General features: G+C 32.1%; 1 protein-coding gene across 3 annotated transcripts; it reads right to left on the bottom strand.

The window, feature by feature from the left end:
• Positions 1 to 1,317: 1,317 nt before the first annotated feature.
• LOC118034387 (AUGMIN subunit 8) lies at positions 1,318 to 10,055 on the bottom strand. 3 transcript variants are annotated; one of them, XM_035039661.2, is made up of 7 exons: positions 9,610 to 10,055; positions 6,244 to 7,702; positions 5,657 to 5,776; positions 3,659 to 3,775; positions 3,479 to 3,568; positions 2,886 to 2,993; positions 1,318 to 1,710 (listed from the first exon to the last, which is right to left on the bottom strand). In XM_035039661.2, exons 2-7 carry the CDS (start codon positions 7,555 to 7,557, stop codon positions 1,609 to 1,611), a joined length of 1,851 nt encoding a protein of 616 aa, XP_034895552.1. In that variant the 5' UTR covers positions 7,558 to 7,702; positions 9,610 to 10,055; the 3' UTR covers positions 1,318 to 1,608. The 3 variants fall into 3 exon arrangements, with proteins under 3 accessions (XP_034895552.1, XP_034895553.1, XP_073262348.1); XM_035039662.2 differs by lacking the exon at positions 9,610 to 10,055 and adding an exon at positions 7,824 to 8,508; XM_073406247.1 differs by lacking the exon at positions 9,610 to 10,055 and having other exon boundaries at positions 6,244 to 7,538; positions 7,644 to 7,698.
• Between the last annotated feature and the right edge of the window lie 7,254 nt (positions 10,056 to 17,309).

Here is a 17,309-nt window from a genome sequence, read left to right as displayed (position 1 = left end):
GAAGGATGACATTTTCTATTCTCTTTGAGCTTAGCTGCGAGGCAAGTCTCCGCTGTTATCCATCAGTCACGTTCAATGAAGGATATCACGATCTCCGAAATAACTTACAATCGCTCTTGTCCTAACCCTTCAATAAGAACTAGATTGCCAGAAAACTGAGGGGAAATGATAAACAAACCTTTGTGTTCAGCTCCAGATAATGATGTAAGCAGCATGCAAAAAAAGCAGCGGAAAAATTTGTTGATTTCATTTTTTTTCCTAATGGAGAATCGCATGCACATCCCATAGAAATCCATAAAACCAGAAAATCATATATGCTTTCGCTAAACCACTAGCAAACTTGGCAGGTGATTTTTCTTCTTTTCGACGTTGGTATACACACAGCAAAAGGAGGAAAAACGATGCATGAAATAGGTCATTAAGCTTATCGGAAACATTTCCTTTTTCACAGAATGCAATGCACAGATTTGTAACTCAGCCACAGCAGGTGATGAAACAGCTATAACTGTGGCTAAATCAAACTTGGGCCCGTATCTCCAAAAACTCTAATTGAATCCTCAAAACAAGAATTCTTAACAAACTCAGATGTCATTGTATTAAACAAAACAGTATCTCTTTGAGGCAATCTATCAAACATCTTAATAGCTATATTCGTCCGCCAAAGCTTAAAGCAAGAATCAACAAGAGCAGAGCCAACAAACAAATCCAAACCAAACCCATCAACTATTGCCTTTGCATGTAAAATCCCACCAATTCTAGCATCCCAAAAACTCGCCTCCGCCGATATAACGAAACCATAACTATAATCATCGGGTTTCAAACGAGCGCCTTGTCTCAAATGGGTAAACAGCGAGATCGCCAACAAAGACTTGTTTTTGTTTTTAGAAGATACATCATTTGATATAAAAATAAAAGACTGTTTAAATAAATTCAATAATTTTGATTAATTTTTTCCTTTTCGAACAGATATTTCAATTCATAGATCCGGCTGGATCATGCAGTAGGTTTACTTTCAAACGGATATATGAACATCAGGTTGACTGCTTGACCGGGCATTGCAGTTAACAGCTGTTCTCCCAATTTTCAGTTCTTTGTTTGACAACCCTAATGCTTAAACTCAAAATGTTTAAATTTCATGGATGTCAGATCCAATCTATTTCTTTTATTCAAATGGTTTCGACTTTTCTTTTATGCTCAATAACATGGCTGGCAGCGTTTTTCAACTGCAAAATCAGTATCATCACTATACACAATTTATCTTCTTCCATTTATTTGAACCTACGAGTACATGCTGAAAATAACAAGACTGGTGCCACATTTGCCTGTTTCCCAGGGAAACATAGAATATGTAACTTTTAATTTCTTTTTTACTTTTCTGAGATCTGCTTCTACATTGAATTTCCAACCCTTAGCTTCCCTTCCCTTTCATTTTCTTTTCATTCCCTCGATACAAAAAATTACAAGAAAAAAAATGAAGAAAAAGAATAAAATAAAAATAAACTTTCCCACCGAAGTTAAGGTTATAAAGAAAAAATCAATTTACATTTGACCAGAGAAGACCCCGTAATTTTATCTCTGCTGAGTGAGAAAAGTTAGCTTAGTAATTGCTCAGAGCCATGAGGGTGTTTTCATTGCCATGAATGGTGGTTGTTGCTTCTCCAGAGCTTCTTTCATTTGTATATGATGAGTCCTAATGCTGTACTCCTCTACCTGCTTGACGCTGAATGCAATTAGATACAATCCAATATATGCATGGCATGATAATAATATCCGAGGGGGGAAAAACCCTACAAAATGTGCATGATAAGTACAGCTACAAAAAGCGATTGATTTCAATTCTTTTCACAGTTACTGAGTGTAAGCAAGCAAGGACCCCACCCCAGCTGAAGGTGTACCCACTGACAAAAATATAACTTTTCTTGCAAGAACATCATTTCAAGCCATGCAAGCAATGATGGACTGATTTTGGCCAACCAATCTGATAGAGGACAGACCAGATTGTCCACATGTATGATCAATGAATTGCCAAAGGACAAAAGGATTATTGAGCACATGAGTGAGAGAATGAAGACATTGAAAGCCCATATTGATTGATCCCACCAGCTCGGATATCTAACCAGGTAAACACTGCCATTCCTCAAACCATATCAAATAAATGAAATGGTAAAAAGCTCAAACGATCGATACTGCTAGGACAGTTATCACTACAGCAATTAATTGACTGGCAAGGATTTTGTTCTGCCTTTACTAGTGCAAGACTCAAATCCAGACCAAACAGACCTAACCACTCCCACCTTGCAACAGACAAGTTAAAGCATGTTGAGTGGCCATGTTATCCAGAGCACAAAAAAAGATTATCAATCCAAATCCATGCAAACACAGCATAAGGTTGTTCTACATGCTTGCAGAGATTGAGTTGTTGGGTGTTATTGGGACCCTGCAAACGTTGGGATTCTTCAATTATGAACTCAACTAAATTCATTTCCCCTTCAAGGAAGAACAAAGTTTATGATCTGAGAAAGAATGACATAGCATAGCAAGAAAGTTATAATGGCATAATCCAAGAACTAGTAGATGGTGTAGAAAAAAGTTAAACATATATGGAAAGAAGGTATTCTTAAGAAGCAATTCAGCTTACTACTGATCATAACAGCACAAATTTTCCTAAATGTTTTTCTTTGACGTCCAAAAAATCCAAATGTGAGAATCGTTGATCTTACAATCCTACAAGAGACTTTGATTTAAAAATGTTGATTCACACTGCCGAAAATGCTTCTATCTAATCAAAATAAAAACTTGTTAATTATTGCATCAAAGGACTAAATTTGGTATAAATTTCTTCCTAATGAAGCTTCGTTTTACAGCCATGCATGTTTTTTTCTCACCTGCATAGCTGTTGTTGATGCCAATAGAGCTTCACATTGATCAAGCTTAGCTTTCTCTTGTGCTGCAGCAGTGGCAAGCTCAGAAACCAAAGCATTCATCCCCTCCACCTATAACAGAAAAAAAAAAAAGTTTAGGAGACCAGCATTAGATCTGCAAATAACTTTGGCAACAGTATACAGTTTGAGGTGGGCATTGGAAATTGAGAAGCATAGCCTAAAATGTAAATTCAGTTCAATCTATTTTTTTTAGGAAAAAAAAAAATATGCAGAAGAAACTATGAAAGAACTGATAAGATATCAATTTTGCATTTCAACTGAGTGGTCCCAGTCATAATGGGAACCTCAAACGAGGGTGAGCACGGTCCATAAAAATAAAAATTCAATTTGCCGATCAATTTCCAATTCTCTTTTCCCAATTTATCCACTTCAACCATCGGTAGTGAACGAATTGGGTTATGGCCTAAACAATGCATGGTCCATATAATGGCAAAAACATGCAGCTAAAATGAGAACCAAGGGGGAAAACCCCGTCATCGTGCTTTACGCACTAATTAACAAAATTGAATGAGGGATAGTTAAGACATGTATCTCACTCTTGGAAGTAAAGAGCATATGGATGATCCCATTGCACGCATCACATCAACAGCTGAGCAAATAGCAACCTTCAAAGATTCTATATCTGCCTGAAGAAGCGCAATCCCAATAATGATGTCAACATCAATAATTTCTCTCTCCAGAAATCACTTCCAATCATCTTTTAAAACAAAACATACCTTTGCTCCACTGGTCACTGGAAGACGAAGAGTGCTTGCCTCCAGATCTTCCACAGCCTCAGATAAAGAATTAATATGGTCTCTTTCAAGTAAAGCCCAATCATCGAGGTAGGTGATCTGAATCAATTTACTTAGCAATTAGATAATGGGGTAGCTCAATTGGATTCAACTCCAAAAGACTAAACCTCAGTTCCAAATTAGTTTAGGAAATGAGGCATGGATAAAGAACTTGAACAGATGGTAAATTAAATTTCAACATGGTAATAGACCACCGAGATGCTTGGAGTTGACTCTGACCAGAACCTCAGCATGACATCTTTTTCACATGAAAATGTTTCTCCGTAAAAAGACAATTCTTTGTAAATTACTATATAGAATTTATAGTATAACAGGAAACTAAGCTGGTTTTCTTCAACATCAACTTGATTCTATAGGAACATAACTAAGATGTTGTGAAAACTTCTGATAAGCTGGATTTTAAACAAGCTTAGGACCCTACTTGATAAGTTAAAAACAAGAAAAGCAACCACATTTTGTCAAATAATAGCATCTCATGTACGTTGTGCATTTTTCTGAAGGCAAACAAACATTAAGTGCTTGATTTTGAGTATAACATATGCTAAAATTACCCGCTAGGGTGGATTCATACTTCCTCAACATCATATTTAGAGCCACATTCTAGAAGTTAACAATGCTGCAGCAGAGCCAAGAATAACAAATCTCTTGCAATTTATCTCCCTGTAGATGCTCATGCTCGTTAAGATCAAGGCTATCTTGTTTGCTGCTGCCACAACCAAGTTATATTTCCTTTGGCCTTTCTCTCATCAATTACAATATCTGACCAAAACTTATCCTCTCCATGCAGATACTGTTTTTGGCTCTGATTCACACAGCCTAACATCTTAAGTAAATTCAACCCATCTTGTCCTGAGTTGATGCTAGCTACTGCCTTCTCAAAAATGCTTCTATAATGAGCTACAAGTTCAAACAAGCCACATATAATGAAAAAAATGGAATGGACTGCTTGTATCTTCCCCCTATTTACGTGTACTTTGGAGATTGGAGAAGACCTTTCACCAGTTCAGTCCAGCAGCCCTTACATTTCATAAGGTTGTTCATTGTGCCGGAACCCTTTCTTTTTCATACATGCCTAAACCGTTAGGATGTACTCTTTAAAATATAGATTTCAAAAATATACATTAACTGCTCTTCAGAATTTCAAATACTCTAGTGTACATTCAAGTTAACCAATATTCCCCCACCATAGCAATCCACCTTTCTTCTGTTTCAAACCACCACTTTCCTTTCCCCCACCAAAAAAACAGAGAATCACATTTCGGTGAGAATAAAATTGCCAAAGGATTACTTAAAGCTTCGAAAAACTGCTCTTAAAAGCTACCCTATTCACCACCTATTCACTATCTGTTCATGTAATACAAGATCTCCCAGATGCATATAGGCGTATTTTATACATGATGGATTAGAAGCTCCCTGCACTTCCATTTCCATAGACAATAAGTGGTAATGGTGGGCCCTTAGACCCAAATATTTGCTTGCCCTAGATGTTATAAGAAACCAAAACAATTCCAGTCTAAGTTGAAGCTAGATAGAATGAATCATTTAGATAGGACTAGAACTCATCTTTCTCACAAACACTTGACATACTCCCGACATGTCAGGTATTTTAACAAAACTGTTCTCATTGACAATCACGGGGATACCTTGTTGCAGGAATTAAATTATGGATTGAAAAGATGTCCCTTTTCCCTCATTCCCGTCAAGAAGAAATGGTTGCAGCTTCTATTCACATAATTTTAAATTACATTAATAAGAATTAAGGATTGCAACAAAATAGATAGATCTAAAATGCACAGCGGTTACCATAAAGAGCTACACCCTTCAACATTTCAGAGAAAACCACTCGGTAGATGAATAGAAATAATTAGTTCATGCTGTGAAATACTAAAACAATAATGTCACGATAAAGAGAGGCATTACTTGATCAATCAATACTGCATTGAGTTTGAGCTCCAACTTCAGCTGTTGGAGATTGACCCTTTTCCTGATTACCAAATCCCACAAAGCTAAAGTAGCGTCCCAAACGTTGTATAAAGTTCTCTGCACCATCAAAACATGTTTTTATGAATTTAAAACATCAAACGAAAGGAAATTTTCTTTCAGCATCGATGTTAAGACCAAGGTTCATCCTCAATGAAAAATCACTGAAACATAAAAGGCCCATCAAACCACAAAAAGTGGTGCAATTTAACAACCTGCTGCATATTTTCTTCATAAACAGCACCACTAATTTTTTTCACTATTTTGCATTACTCCAATCAAGCATACAACTTTCTGTATTTCATAATATAAAACTATAGTTGTAGACTGCTAAAAGGGATTGAAACCGAGAAACTATTACCTAGAATAATGGTTGAAGGCACCATATGACTAGAATCAAATTTATTGAAAGAAGGCCAACATGACAGATGCCATCAAAAGTTCCATGCAATTAACAAAACATTAAGATAGATGGCAGATTCAGGAGGTCTACATTCTAAGAATATTGGTAAACGTTCAAATCCTACCTCTGCAGTCACTTTCTGAATGTAAAGAACAGCCTCTGCTCGAGCATTAGCAAATCGCCATTGCAAATATCTATTGTATAGCAGTCGTATCTGATGAGCATCTTCAATATAGCTTGCACCCCTTTTCCCCCTTTTAAAATCCGCTATAAAACTAAGCACAGAAGTAGAATTATTGGGCTGAACGGAGACACTAGATGGCCTTATACGAGATGGACTAACCCCTCTAGAAGGAGTAGATGGTCTTGTCCGAGATGGACTTACACCTCTATTAATGGAAGTCCTACTTGGTGATGCAGGGCGCGATCCAGGAGTAGGCAAGGACTGAGATCTAACAACAGGAGTTACTAATGATATTCTGTCCGATAAACTTGATGCAACAAGCTTCTGAGCACCCGAAATCCGCTGCAATTTATCATCAAACGAATTCACCTCAGACACTACTCTGCCAATTTCTTCCAGTGATAACCTCGAGGTATCACTAGCTGATTTTTGTAAAGGTTTTATTGAATTATCAGGTATGGGCGTTCTCCTGAGTGAAGATAATCCAATTCCAACTGGAGTTGACAAGGCTTTCACATTCTTATCAGTGAGATCCACACTTCTATTCAGTGATGAATTAGAGCATACCTTCCCACCTATCCTACTTGGCCATCGATGCTGATCAATCAATCTAGAATGTAAACCATCTACTGGTTTGGCGTTTTCTGATTGATCCTGCGAATTCTTCCCTTTAAGAGGACTCCTCTTTCTCTCTGGTGTAGGCTTTCGTGACCCAGTTGGCGTTTCAGCCTGCTTATGGACTACATTTGAAGAAGGCCTCAATGTGCGATCGGAGGAGACATTATTAACTGGTTTTTCCTTCTTACTGATGGGAATAGAAATACTATCCGATTGAAATGAAACACTGAGACTTCTCATTGTAGAGGGCCATAAACTCTCTTGTAACCGACCACCGGTACTTAGCCTTCTAGATGGCAACTGCACATCAACTGATGAATCTTGAACCGGTGTGAAAGGCCTTGAGGGTGAAGGTGGGGTTGCAGGGCGCCTCCTCTCCGCAGATTGAGATCTTTTAGGCACCACCGGAGAAGGTGTAGGCAATGTTCTACTGAGGCTCGGTGATGGGAAACGCCTAGCAACAGAAGGTGTTGATGAAGAGGGTGATTTGTACCTAGAAACAACTTCCCTCGTCCGAGGACGGCGGGTGGTGGTTGCTGCTTTCGCTGTTGCATTGCTGTTTCTTTCAGCTGGAACCAGGGGGGGTCTTGGGGTATCCAGTACTGCTGTGTGCTTCTCTAATTCACATACATCCATCAAACACTGTCCAAATTAGACCACATTGATGGATTCTTTCACATAATTAAACAACCAAATTTGACAGCTTTCATTTTCTAGTATACCACATTGAAAGGAATCACACAAATTGCTCAAAAAGAAGATCCTTTTCCCTGCAATAAATCTGCCACAAATGCACATAACCAAGAAAAAAAAGTAAGACGCTACAGAATGGCAGTAAAAAAAAAAAGATTATAAACCAATAAAAAAGAAAAAGTAAAGCCCAAAAATTGAGAAAAGCTTACATCTTTACAGAGACTCAGATCTCAAAGATTGCAAATTTGAGAATCAAAACAAAAAAAATGCAAATGGGTATTGAATATTCATCAAAACAAGCCCAAATCCAATCAGATCATGCCATGACAAAGAGGTTAAGCAATGACTATGATAAAACACCATCCGGGACCAAAATGTGGTCACGGAAAAATCCGGAGAGGGGCACAACGTGCATTAATGGTCATCACTTTTTCGGGCTAAAATGAAAGTAACTCTTGGTGTTAGGGGGTCCCCTATGAAAATGGGGAGACTGAAGAGTGGACTACTGTGATGGAGAGGTAGAGGATAAAAGAACAAAGAAATAAAATGGGTGCGTAGGATAAGTGATTGTTTTTCTCTTCTTCTTCTTCTTGTTTTTTTTTTTTTTTTTTCACTTTCTTTGTTTTTAAGCTTATACAATTTGCCCTTTTGTCCCTCTCACGGGAGTGCCATGGTCGGGTGGGCTGGCAATTGAGGTACACTCAACCACGCAACATTACCTCACTCCTTCCCTGTTTCCTTCTCCTTTTTTACTACTTTTCTTCGATGAAAGTGATTTCAAAGCTTACACTCGTAAACAAACTTCTTAAAAAACAGTAAAAACATAAATATATTTAGTTAATAGAAAAAATATCAAATTAACTTATCTTTTATATGGTTTTATAACAAATTTTTATATTAGTGAAACAGAAAAATATATTATATTTCATCTATATATCTGATAAATAATGTTTTTCAAATGTTTTTTTTTTATAATTCTTTTAAAATTTTGATATTAATACTATAAAAATATCTAATAAAAATATTAATTTAATTTTTTTAAATAAAAATAATAATTTAAAAAACACTTTAAAAACAGAAATTTTACAGCATACTGTTCAAGATTAAGTGAAATAATGAGAAATAAAAGTCACATGTTATAGGGAGAAAAATAAAATAGCTGTGATGGGCATTAATGAAATAAAGAGTTACCTTGGGATCACACAGTGAATTAATTTCTTTTTTTACCTGGGTTTTCTTGATTTTGTCATCTAGTAAAATTACGTCCAAGAAAATATTTATGGAAATAATGTGATTTGTTCTTTTGCGAATAATTTAAAATAGTTTAATAATTAGAAGATTGAAGTTGCAGGTGTTGATGTTCTTGGGGGTATGGGAACAGACATGGAAGACCACGTGCAGGCAAGACCATTGTCCATCCCCATAAATTACTACCACTTACTAACCCTCCCCAATTCATACTATTATTAATTCAATTTTTTTTTGTAATTTACAGTTTGACCACTTGTGCCGAGGTTGTTATCTTGTATAATTTACAGTTTGACCACTTGTGATATTTTTAAATTATAGGATTGATTCCCTAATGTGCAGAGCTTGTCATCTTATTTAATTTACAGTTTGACCACTTGCGAGATTTTTAAATCCTGATTCAGTGATCAGATCGATGAAAACCCAGAAGGATTTAAATTTTTCAGAGAAAATTAATATGGGTTTCCAATGAAGAATCTATCTGACCTAACAATGACTGTGTTTATATGTCTCTGGCATCGAAGACAAGTAATACAGCGATGAAATGGAAGAAAAAAAACTGTATAAATCTCTCTGAATTCTGATAGATTTCAGAAATGGAAGACACGCAAGTTCTATGGATCATAAAAACTTCTTATATTTCTCAATTTTTTGTCTAAAAACAGGATTTAACCCGTCTCAGGAGGGAAAAAGGAAAGAAATTAAAATGTCTTCATAGATGCAAAAAAATAAGGGGGAGTTTCTTACCTTGAATCACTGGCATTAATAAAACTGTTCTTCAATGATGGAAACTAATCAATTATGATTAGTTCTGTTAATATTGCTTCAATATCATGAAGAAGGATCGGGAATTGAACAGCAGAAGACGGTGGCGGCTTCAAGGGACGGCGGATCCAAAGAGGAGAGAGTACTGTCAACGGTGATCGTAGAGAGAATATCACGGCGAGGGAAGTGTAGTGACCGGGTTTTATGGAGAGAGGGAGGGAGAAAAGGTAATATATTAATATAGAATTAAAAGGAAAAAAGTAAAGAAGGTTTCGAATTGAAAATGAGGGAAGGAAAGGAAACGGTTTTTCAGTTGAGAAGAGGGACGCTGTTTTCGCGCCACCTACTTTATCGAGAGTTGCAGAGACTTTTCTTCTGGAGTGATTATTGTTTTTTCGCCTCTTTTTTTTCCTCTTTTGACTCTCTGATTAATTGTTTTCTAATGACTAATTTACTACCTAAATTGCTCTCCTTAATACTTTATCAAACCGTCCTCCAGCCAAATAAATAAATGAAAACAACGTTGGAAATTAATTAAATATGTTTTTCCTTGAAAAAACATTATATGATGGAGAAGGGTTATTTTTTTTTTTTTAAGGTGCATTTGTCTTAAAACTAAACATATTTTTTTTATTTTATAATGTATAAATTAAAACTTCTTTAATTACATGATTGGTTTGTCTGCTTTGAACGAAAAATATTCATTCACTAACTAAATCTCCCGTCTAGTATCCCTACTGAATGGTGTCCATCGGGCTGCAATGATGTTAAGTGTTTGGTATTGTATACCAAATAATTTAAAAGTACAAAAATGAATATGACAAATACAATTCAAAGAAATTATATATATATAAAATGCCGCTAATTGCCTGCATACATTTATATATATATATATCGAGAATTATGTTTCATATTTCTTTTAATTTTAATATTGGGTTATATATCGAATTTAGTTTTTATTTCAATTTTAACCATTAACGTTATATTTGTTGGAAATGTAGCTTTTATAATTTTTTTGTTATTTTTTTAAATAAATTTATTTTGAACTCATAATCTAAGTCAATGATTTAAAATATTAATCTAGATTCACTCAAGTCTTTTTTTATTTTTTTTTTATTGAAATTATTTTTTTCAATTTCGTCTGTCAACATTTGATGGTTGAAAATTGAACTTTATAATTTTTTTTTATTTGCTTTCTATGAGATTGTCTCGATCTCATGACACGCGTCACAAGTTTAGCAAGTTAGCTGAGATGACTCTACTCAATTTTTAGGTTATTTTTTAATTCAATATTATTTATATCAGTTTCAGTTTTTTTTATTTGCTTTATATGGGGTTATCTCAATTTCATGATTTGGTCGCGAGTTTGGCAAATTGACCTTAATTGAATCGGTTTATTTTTTATTTTTTTTTTAATTATATTTTTTTATTTAATTTCACCCTCTAACAACTCAATCTATTATTTATTTATTTATTTATTTTGTTTCAATTTCATCTTGTTTGAGAATTGAGTTTTGTAGTTTTTTTCAATTTACTTTTTGTGGAGTTATTCTGGTCATATGGATTTAGTTTTTTCTTTTTTCGATTTCAACCTCCAACATTGAATCTATTGGAGAAGGAGTTTCAAGGTTTTTTTATTTGCTTTCTATAAATTTATTTTGGTCTCGTGACCTATGTTATAGGTTTAATAGGTTAGCTTGGGTTGAGTCGGGTTGAGTTTTTATTTTTCTATTTTTCAACCCATTAGTTGTGTTTAAACTTTTTTTTTTACCTTAAAAATAATAATTTGACCCACAATGTATATGGGTCAATAATACCACATTATTATGGGAATTATATTGTACAACTTTATACATACCTTATATAGTTTTGTGATTTTACATAATGTATTACACACTTGTTATTGCACACGTGCCTAAATAAATAAATATAAAGGATAGTTGCTAACATTGGTTAAAGCCAGTTATTATTCACAAAACTTGTTTCTTATCTTTTCAAACTTGGTATTAAAGCCTATTTTACATTATTGCTCTTAATGGATCATGCAATCAATCAAACAGTGGCTTCCACCTAATCTTTTATTGTATTGATTGCTCCTCACTCAATTTATAATGCATTGATGGCTACCTCCTCTCTTTTTACTATTGCACATTGTTACAACTTTTTTAATGTTGTTGAACTAATTACTGTTTCTCTCCCATTAACTACTACTGAGAATTTTCATTCAATGGCTACAACTTCTCATGGTGTAATCCTGACTCTACTATCTAAGACATAATAAGTTATTTCTCTAAAGTTAACTAATAATAATTTTTTATATTAGATGATGCAAATGAAGCTCTATTTACAATGTTAAGAGGTTTATTCTTTTGTTGATGGTTCTTTTCCTAGTCCTCTCTCTTATATAGTTTATATATATATGGTTGCCCCCACAATTAATCCTTCTTTTCTTTCATGGAAACAACATGATAAACTAATTATGAGTGTTTTTTTGTCATTGCTTCTTTTTTTTTTTTTTTTTTTTGTTATTGAAGTCTTGCTCCTTGTTGCTAATTGTAAACATCCAGTAACATTTAACAAACTCTTGAAATAACATTTGCTTCACCATCTAATTCTAGATTTATACAACTTCATAGTTTCTTTCAAGAGTTAAGAAAAAAAATTATACATTCAATACTTATTTACAAAAAGTAAACTCTCTATTTGATGAATTAACTATTGTATGAAAACTGATCTTTTTTGAATTATCTATATTTTATTAAAGTTACTCTTTTGAGTTACTCCTTTATGACATATGCTCAATCATTTTTAACCTTCCTTGCATAGTGGCAATCCTACCAATCTCATGGAGATTCTTCAAACTCCAATGGTTATAATTACCATCAGAACTGCAGTGTTAAGGGATGCTTTTGTGGTGGATGGAGAAACAATAACAACAATAATACTTTCCATAACAACAATAGATATAGTTTTGGATATAATTTTTGGCAACAAGGCACCTATTTCTCCTCCTTAAATTAGTGGTCTAATAATTGGTATGTAAAATGCCAGTTATGTTATGATTTTGGTCACATAATAATGTCTTTAGTTAGCTACTCATAATTTGCAATCTAATTCTAATCTAGCATTTAATAATGTTCTTATTGCTACTTCTATTAGCTGGTTTTTTTATATTCATGTATATCATAATATGACACCTGATCTTAAAAGCAATTAAGTCGTAGTTAAGCCAACTATAATTTTTTTGGTTCTTATTATTATAATTTTTTGGTGTTGGCATACTAATCAACTAGAATTTCATAATGCATTCTTGAATGAGATACTTCAAGAAGAGATGTACATAAAGAAACCACTTAGTTTTGTTCACTCCACTCTTTCCTCTCATATTTTCCATCTTAATAAGTTTTTAGATGGCTTGAAGCGGCCTTCTTGGGCTTGGTATAATCGTTTAAATGACTATCTCCTCTTTGTTAGTTTTTAAACTTCTAAAGTTCATACTTTTTTATTTATTTTTTTATGGTGGTGATATCTTTTTTTTTTTTTGCTTGTGTATGAATGATGATTTTTTGCTTACTGAAAGTGATTTAGCCTTGCTCCAACATTTAATCTCCTTGCTTAGTTCAAAGTTCAAGCTTTAAGATTTTTAATGTTTGTTTTTGTGGTTCAACTTGTTTTTTTAAAGTATTTTTCACTTAAAAAAAACAACAAATCAATGTTTTTAGATGTTTTCTAATGGTTTTGGTATACTGATATTTAAAATAAAAAAAATCTTAAAAAAACCATTATTTTGATGCATTTCCCATTAAAAAATATTTTTGCAAAAACAATCTGCACCACACTACCAAACACACACCCATACTCTTTGCATTGTTTTTTTAGGAATTAAAGTTAAGCATACTTTTATAGGTCTCATGCTTACTCAACAAAAGTATTATCTTGGCATTCTTCATAGAATCGATATGTCTTCTTATAAACCTATTGATACTTCTGCATTTTCTTCCTTTAAGTTGGCCATAGTGTCTAGCGCCTTGTACTTTGATCATACTAATTATAAATAGATTGTTTGTATTTTTTAATATCTTACTTTCATCATGCCTAATATATGTTATGTAGTGCATAAGCCAAATATATGTTTGTCAATTTATGAGTGCTCATACTGACTTTCATTAGACTATTGTTAAACACATCTTGCGTTATCTGAAAGCTACGACTAACCATGGTTTACACATCAATCGCATAGTTCATTTTTTCTCTTTATAGGTTCACTAATGTTGATTGGAACTTGTAGTATTAATGATTATAAGTCTACTAGTGATTATCTTGTTTATTTAGGCACTACTCCAATTTCCTAAAAGTCTGGGAAGCAACGAACTATTGCTCATTCCTCTACAAAAATCGAATATAAAGCTTTAGCTAATGATACTGCTAAAATTTTATGGATTCACTCCTTGCTTTCAGAACTTTAACTTCCCTTTATTTCTCCAGCTATATTATGATGTCTTAATTTATGAGCCACCTATTTATTGGTGAATTTTATTTTTCATGTTTGTAGTAAGTATATTGAGGTTGGCTAGCATTTTATCTGTGATAGAATTGCTTAAAAGGAGCTTCAAGTTTAGTTTATTTTTTTTAAGGATCAACTAGTTGATATTTTTACTAAATCTTTTTCTCATATTACTTATGCTCATCTTTAGTCCAAACTTCATAGGGAGTCTCCGAGCATATTATGAAAATTATATTGTACAACTTTTATACATATAATTTTGTAATCTTGTTACTAAATCTCCTATTTATTTATTTATTTATTATTTTTTGTGTTTTACCATTGATGTGTATTTTGTTGGCATTTAAACCTATCATATTTTCTAAAATTTGTCCTACAAGCAATCGCAAATTTGCAATACATCAAAATCATATGGTTCTAAACTTTGTCCTATAAGCAAAGGCAAATTTGCAATACATCAAAATCACCACCTACAACAATTTTACTGGCGCTCCTGATATTTATAATTATAAATAAACAAAGCATTTCATTACATTGCATTTAAATCACCATCTACAATATTGAATAGTATTAACCACCATAAGGTCTGCACGCATGTCCATTGTTGTTTAATTATACAGTACCATTTGCCTAAATGTGGTCCAAATTTTAGAGATGAATCTACTATTAGCATCAGGTCCCAGAAATGGATGCGTAGCTCTCAAAGGAAAAATCTACTTTAAATTCTTTAAAAAAGAAACACTATAATTCCATTAATTTGCTTCATTTCAGAAACGGAAAGGAAAAAAAAACAGGGAGAAAAGACCTGAAGAGCTTCTATTAATTAAGAGTAGTAGGTTGTTTAAACAATAAAAAGCATTTTTTTTTTATTTTTTAATATTAACACATCAAAACAATATAAAAATATATATAAAAAATTAATTTAAAATAATAAAAAAAATCAACCTTTTTTAAAATACACAACATGAACCGCTTCAACAAACAAAGCATCAATTAACCAAATACGAGCTGCTCATCAGGACCTGCCAAAGGTTATATAAGTTTGAAACTGTTTTCAAAGTTGAAATTTTAGCCACTTCACATATTTTTAAAAGGATCATATTATGTGATTACTATATTGATCAAAGTTTAAAATATATCACTTCATTATAAAATTAGTACAAGTCTCGAGATTGAATATAAATGAGTATTCTCCATACTAATTAGTAATTATCTAAAGCAATTTTTTTATGGGAGAATTTTATTATAAGATTAAACAAATAATGTATATGCAAGTTTGGGGATAATCGGAGCTGGTTTGAAGTGAATGGAGATTTGGGTAAAATCAAATTATTTAAGAAATATATATATATATATATATATATATATATATATATATATATGGCAAGTAGAGCTTTAGACAACATTCATTTTGTATTTAAAATCTTTTATTAATTAAATAGAGTAATTTTTATTTTATAAAATATAGTTGATAAATATCTCTTAATTATTTTTTAGAACTTTTTATTAAGCAAAGATCTTAAAGTATTATTATCAATATTTTGAGAGTGTGGTCATAGTTTTGTTTTTAAAGTGTTTTTCATGCCAAAATGCATATTTAAATGATATATTTTTTTATTTTTTAAAAAATTATTTTGAAGATCAGCACATCAAAACGATTTAAAACATATAAAAAATTAATTTTTACTAAAAAACATTCAATTTTTAAAGAATGTAATTTGCATTACATTTCCAAACGGTATTTAATCTCTAACCGACTATGAGAAGAGAGAATAAAATTTGAAATGATTAAAACATGAATTGTTTTAATATAGTATTAAAAATGTTATTCACCTAAAAAAAATCTTATCAAATCATCGATGAGTTGCAATGATGATATTCTCTCAAGTTGAAGCACTTCTTTTTAATAAATGGACTTGTAGCATAATAGAATTTTAGGTCTTGAAATTAAAGTTAATTTGAGCATGGAATACATAAAGTATGAATTGAGAAGCAATGAATGCGAAAGATTAAAACAATACCGACCTAGACAACGTTCAAAATAATTAGCTACTTTAAGAAACTTAATTATTTCGAAACTCATGGAAAGAATATAAAATCTGTAAAGTTCCTTATTAAAAAATGAAGTAGCAGAATCATGGCAACATAAATAGACATATGGGGCAAGAATTTGTCTGGGCTAGCCATTGTTTAATGCATTTTTCATGAAAAAATATGAGAGCAAAGTGTTTTTAGTATGATCTGCAGAGACAACTCGATTCGACGCACTTTACTACCAAGCTTACCACGTTCTTTTGCCACCACGAACAAGAATAACTTATTGAAACAAGTTGATAATGAAGTTTGGATTAGTTAAAGAAAAATATTAGATGTTTGTTTTTGTATTTCAAAATATTTTAAAAAAAAATTAAATATTTTTTATTTTTTTCTTGATTTAAATTAATATATTATTTTGGTATTTTTAGATTATTTTAATATTCTGATATCAAAATTAATTTTTTAAAAAATAAAAAAATATATTATTTTAATATATTTAAATGAAAAACTTTGAAAAAAAATTTTTCAAACTTATAAAAAAAATTATAGAAGAAATGGGTGATTTCAATTGTGTATATATCCTTTGAATATAGAATAATGAAGAGAGTGGGTAGTTATTAAACAGTTATTTATAATATTTTCTATATAAATTAAGGATAGAAAAACAACAGCAGAATTTAATAAAAAATTAACAACAATTACTATGTAAGTAAACCAAGTTCTTACGATGTTCCAAACTTATTTATCAGTAAATTTATAATCATGTAGGCAGTAATCAATATACATATAGTTAGTTTATAATCATGTAGGCAGTAATTAATATACATATAATTTATAGGCAAGTAGCTTGTAAGGTGGTAATTTATATGCCGATAAAGACTTGTTTTTCATCTAGAAATTTTAGTGTGTTTTTGTAATCAATTAAATAATCATTCAATTGAATGCAAATTTTTTTAATACTAAGTTGTTAAGTTAACTTTTACATTCAAAATATTTAAGTTATTTGATTATTTATTAGTTAAATTTTCTTTTTACATATTAAAAAACCATAAAATTTTGAAATATTGTTTCCGAATTCAGTTTTTAACATCAAATAATTTAACATATAACCATGAAATTCAAAATCTTTTTAGTTGGGAAA

Source organism: Populus alba, chromosome 18 (assembly GCF_005239225.2).
Source record: "Populus alba chromosome 18, ASM523922v2, whole genome shotgun sequence".
Classification (NCBI taxonomy): Eukaryota; Viridiplantae; Streptophyta; class Magnoliopsida; order Malpighiales; family Salicaceae; genus Populus; species Populus alba.
Note: the sequence above shows the minus strand (reverse complement) of the source record. Positions and strands in the feature narration are given on the sequence as shown.

Coding starts and splice junctions, on each gene's coding strand:
- LOC118034387 (XM_035039661.2), bottom strand. CDS start 7,557: ATGGATGTATGTGAATTAGAGAAGCACACAGCAGTACTGGATACCCCA. Junction 5,777..6,243: donor TTCAGAAAGTGACTGCAGAG/GTAGGATTTGAA, acceptor TTGATGGTGCAG/AGAACTTTATACAACGTTTG. Junction 2,994..3,478: donor TATGCTCTTTACTTCCAAGA/GTGAGATACATG, acceptor TTTCTGTTATAG/GTGGAGGGGATGAATGCTTT.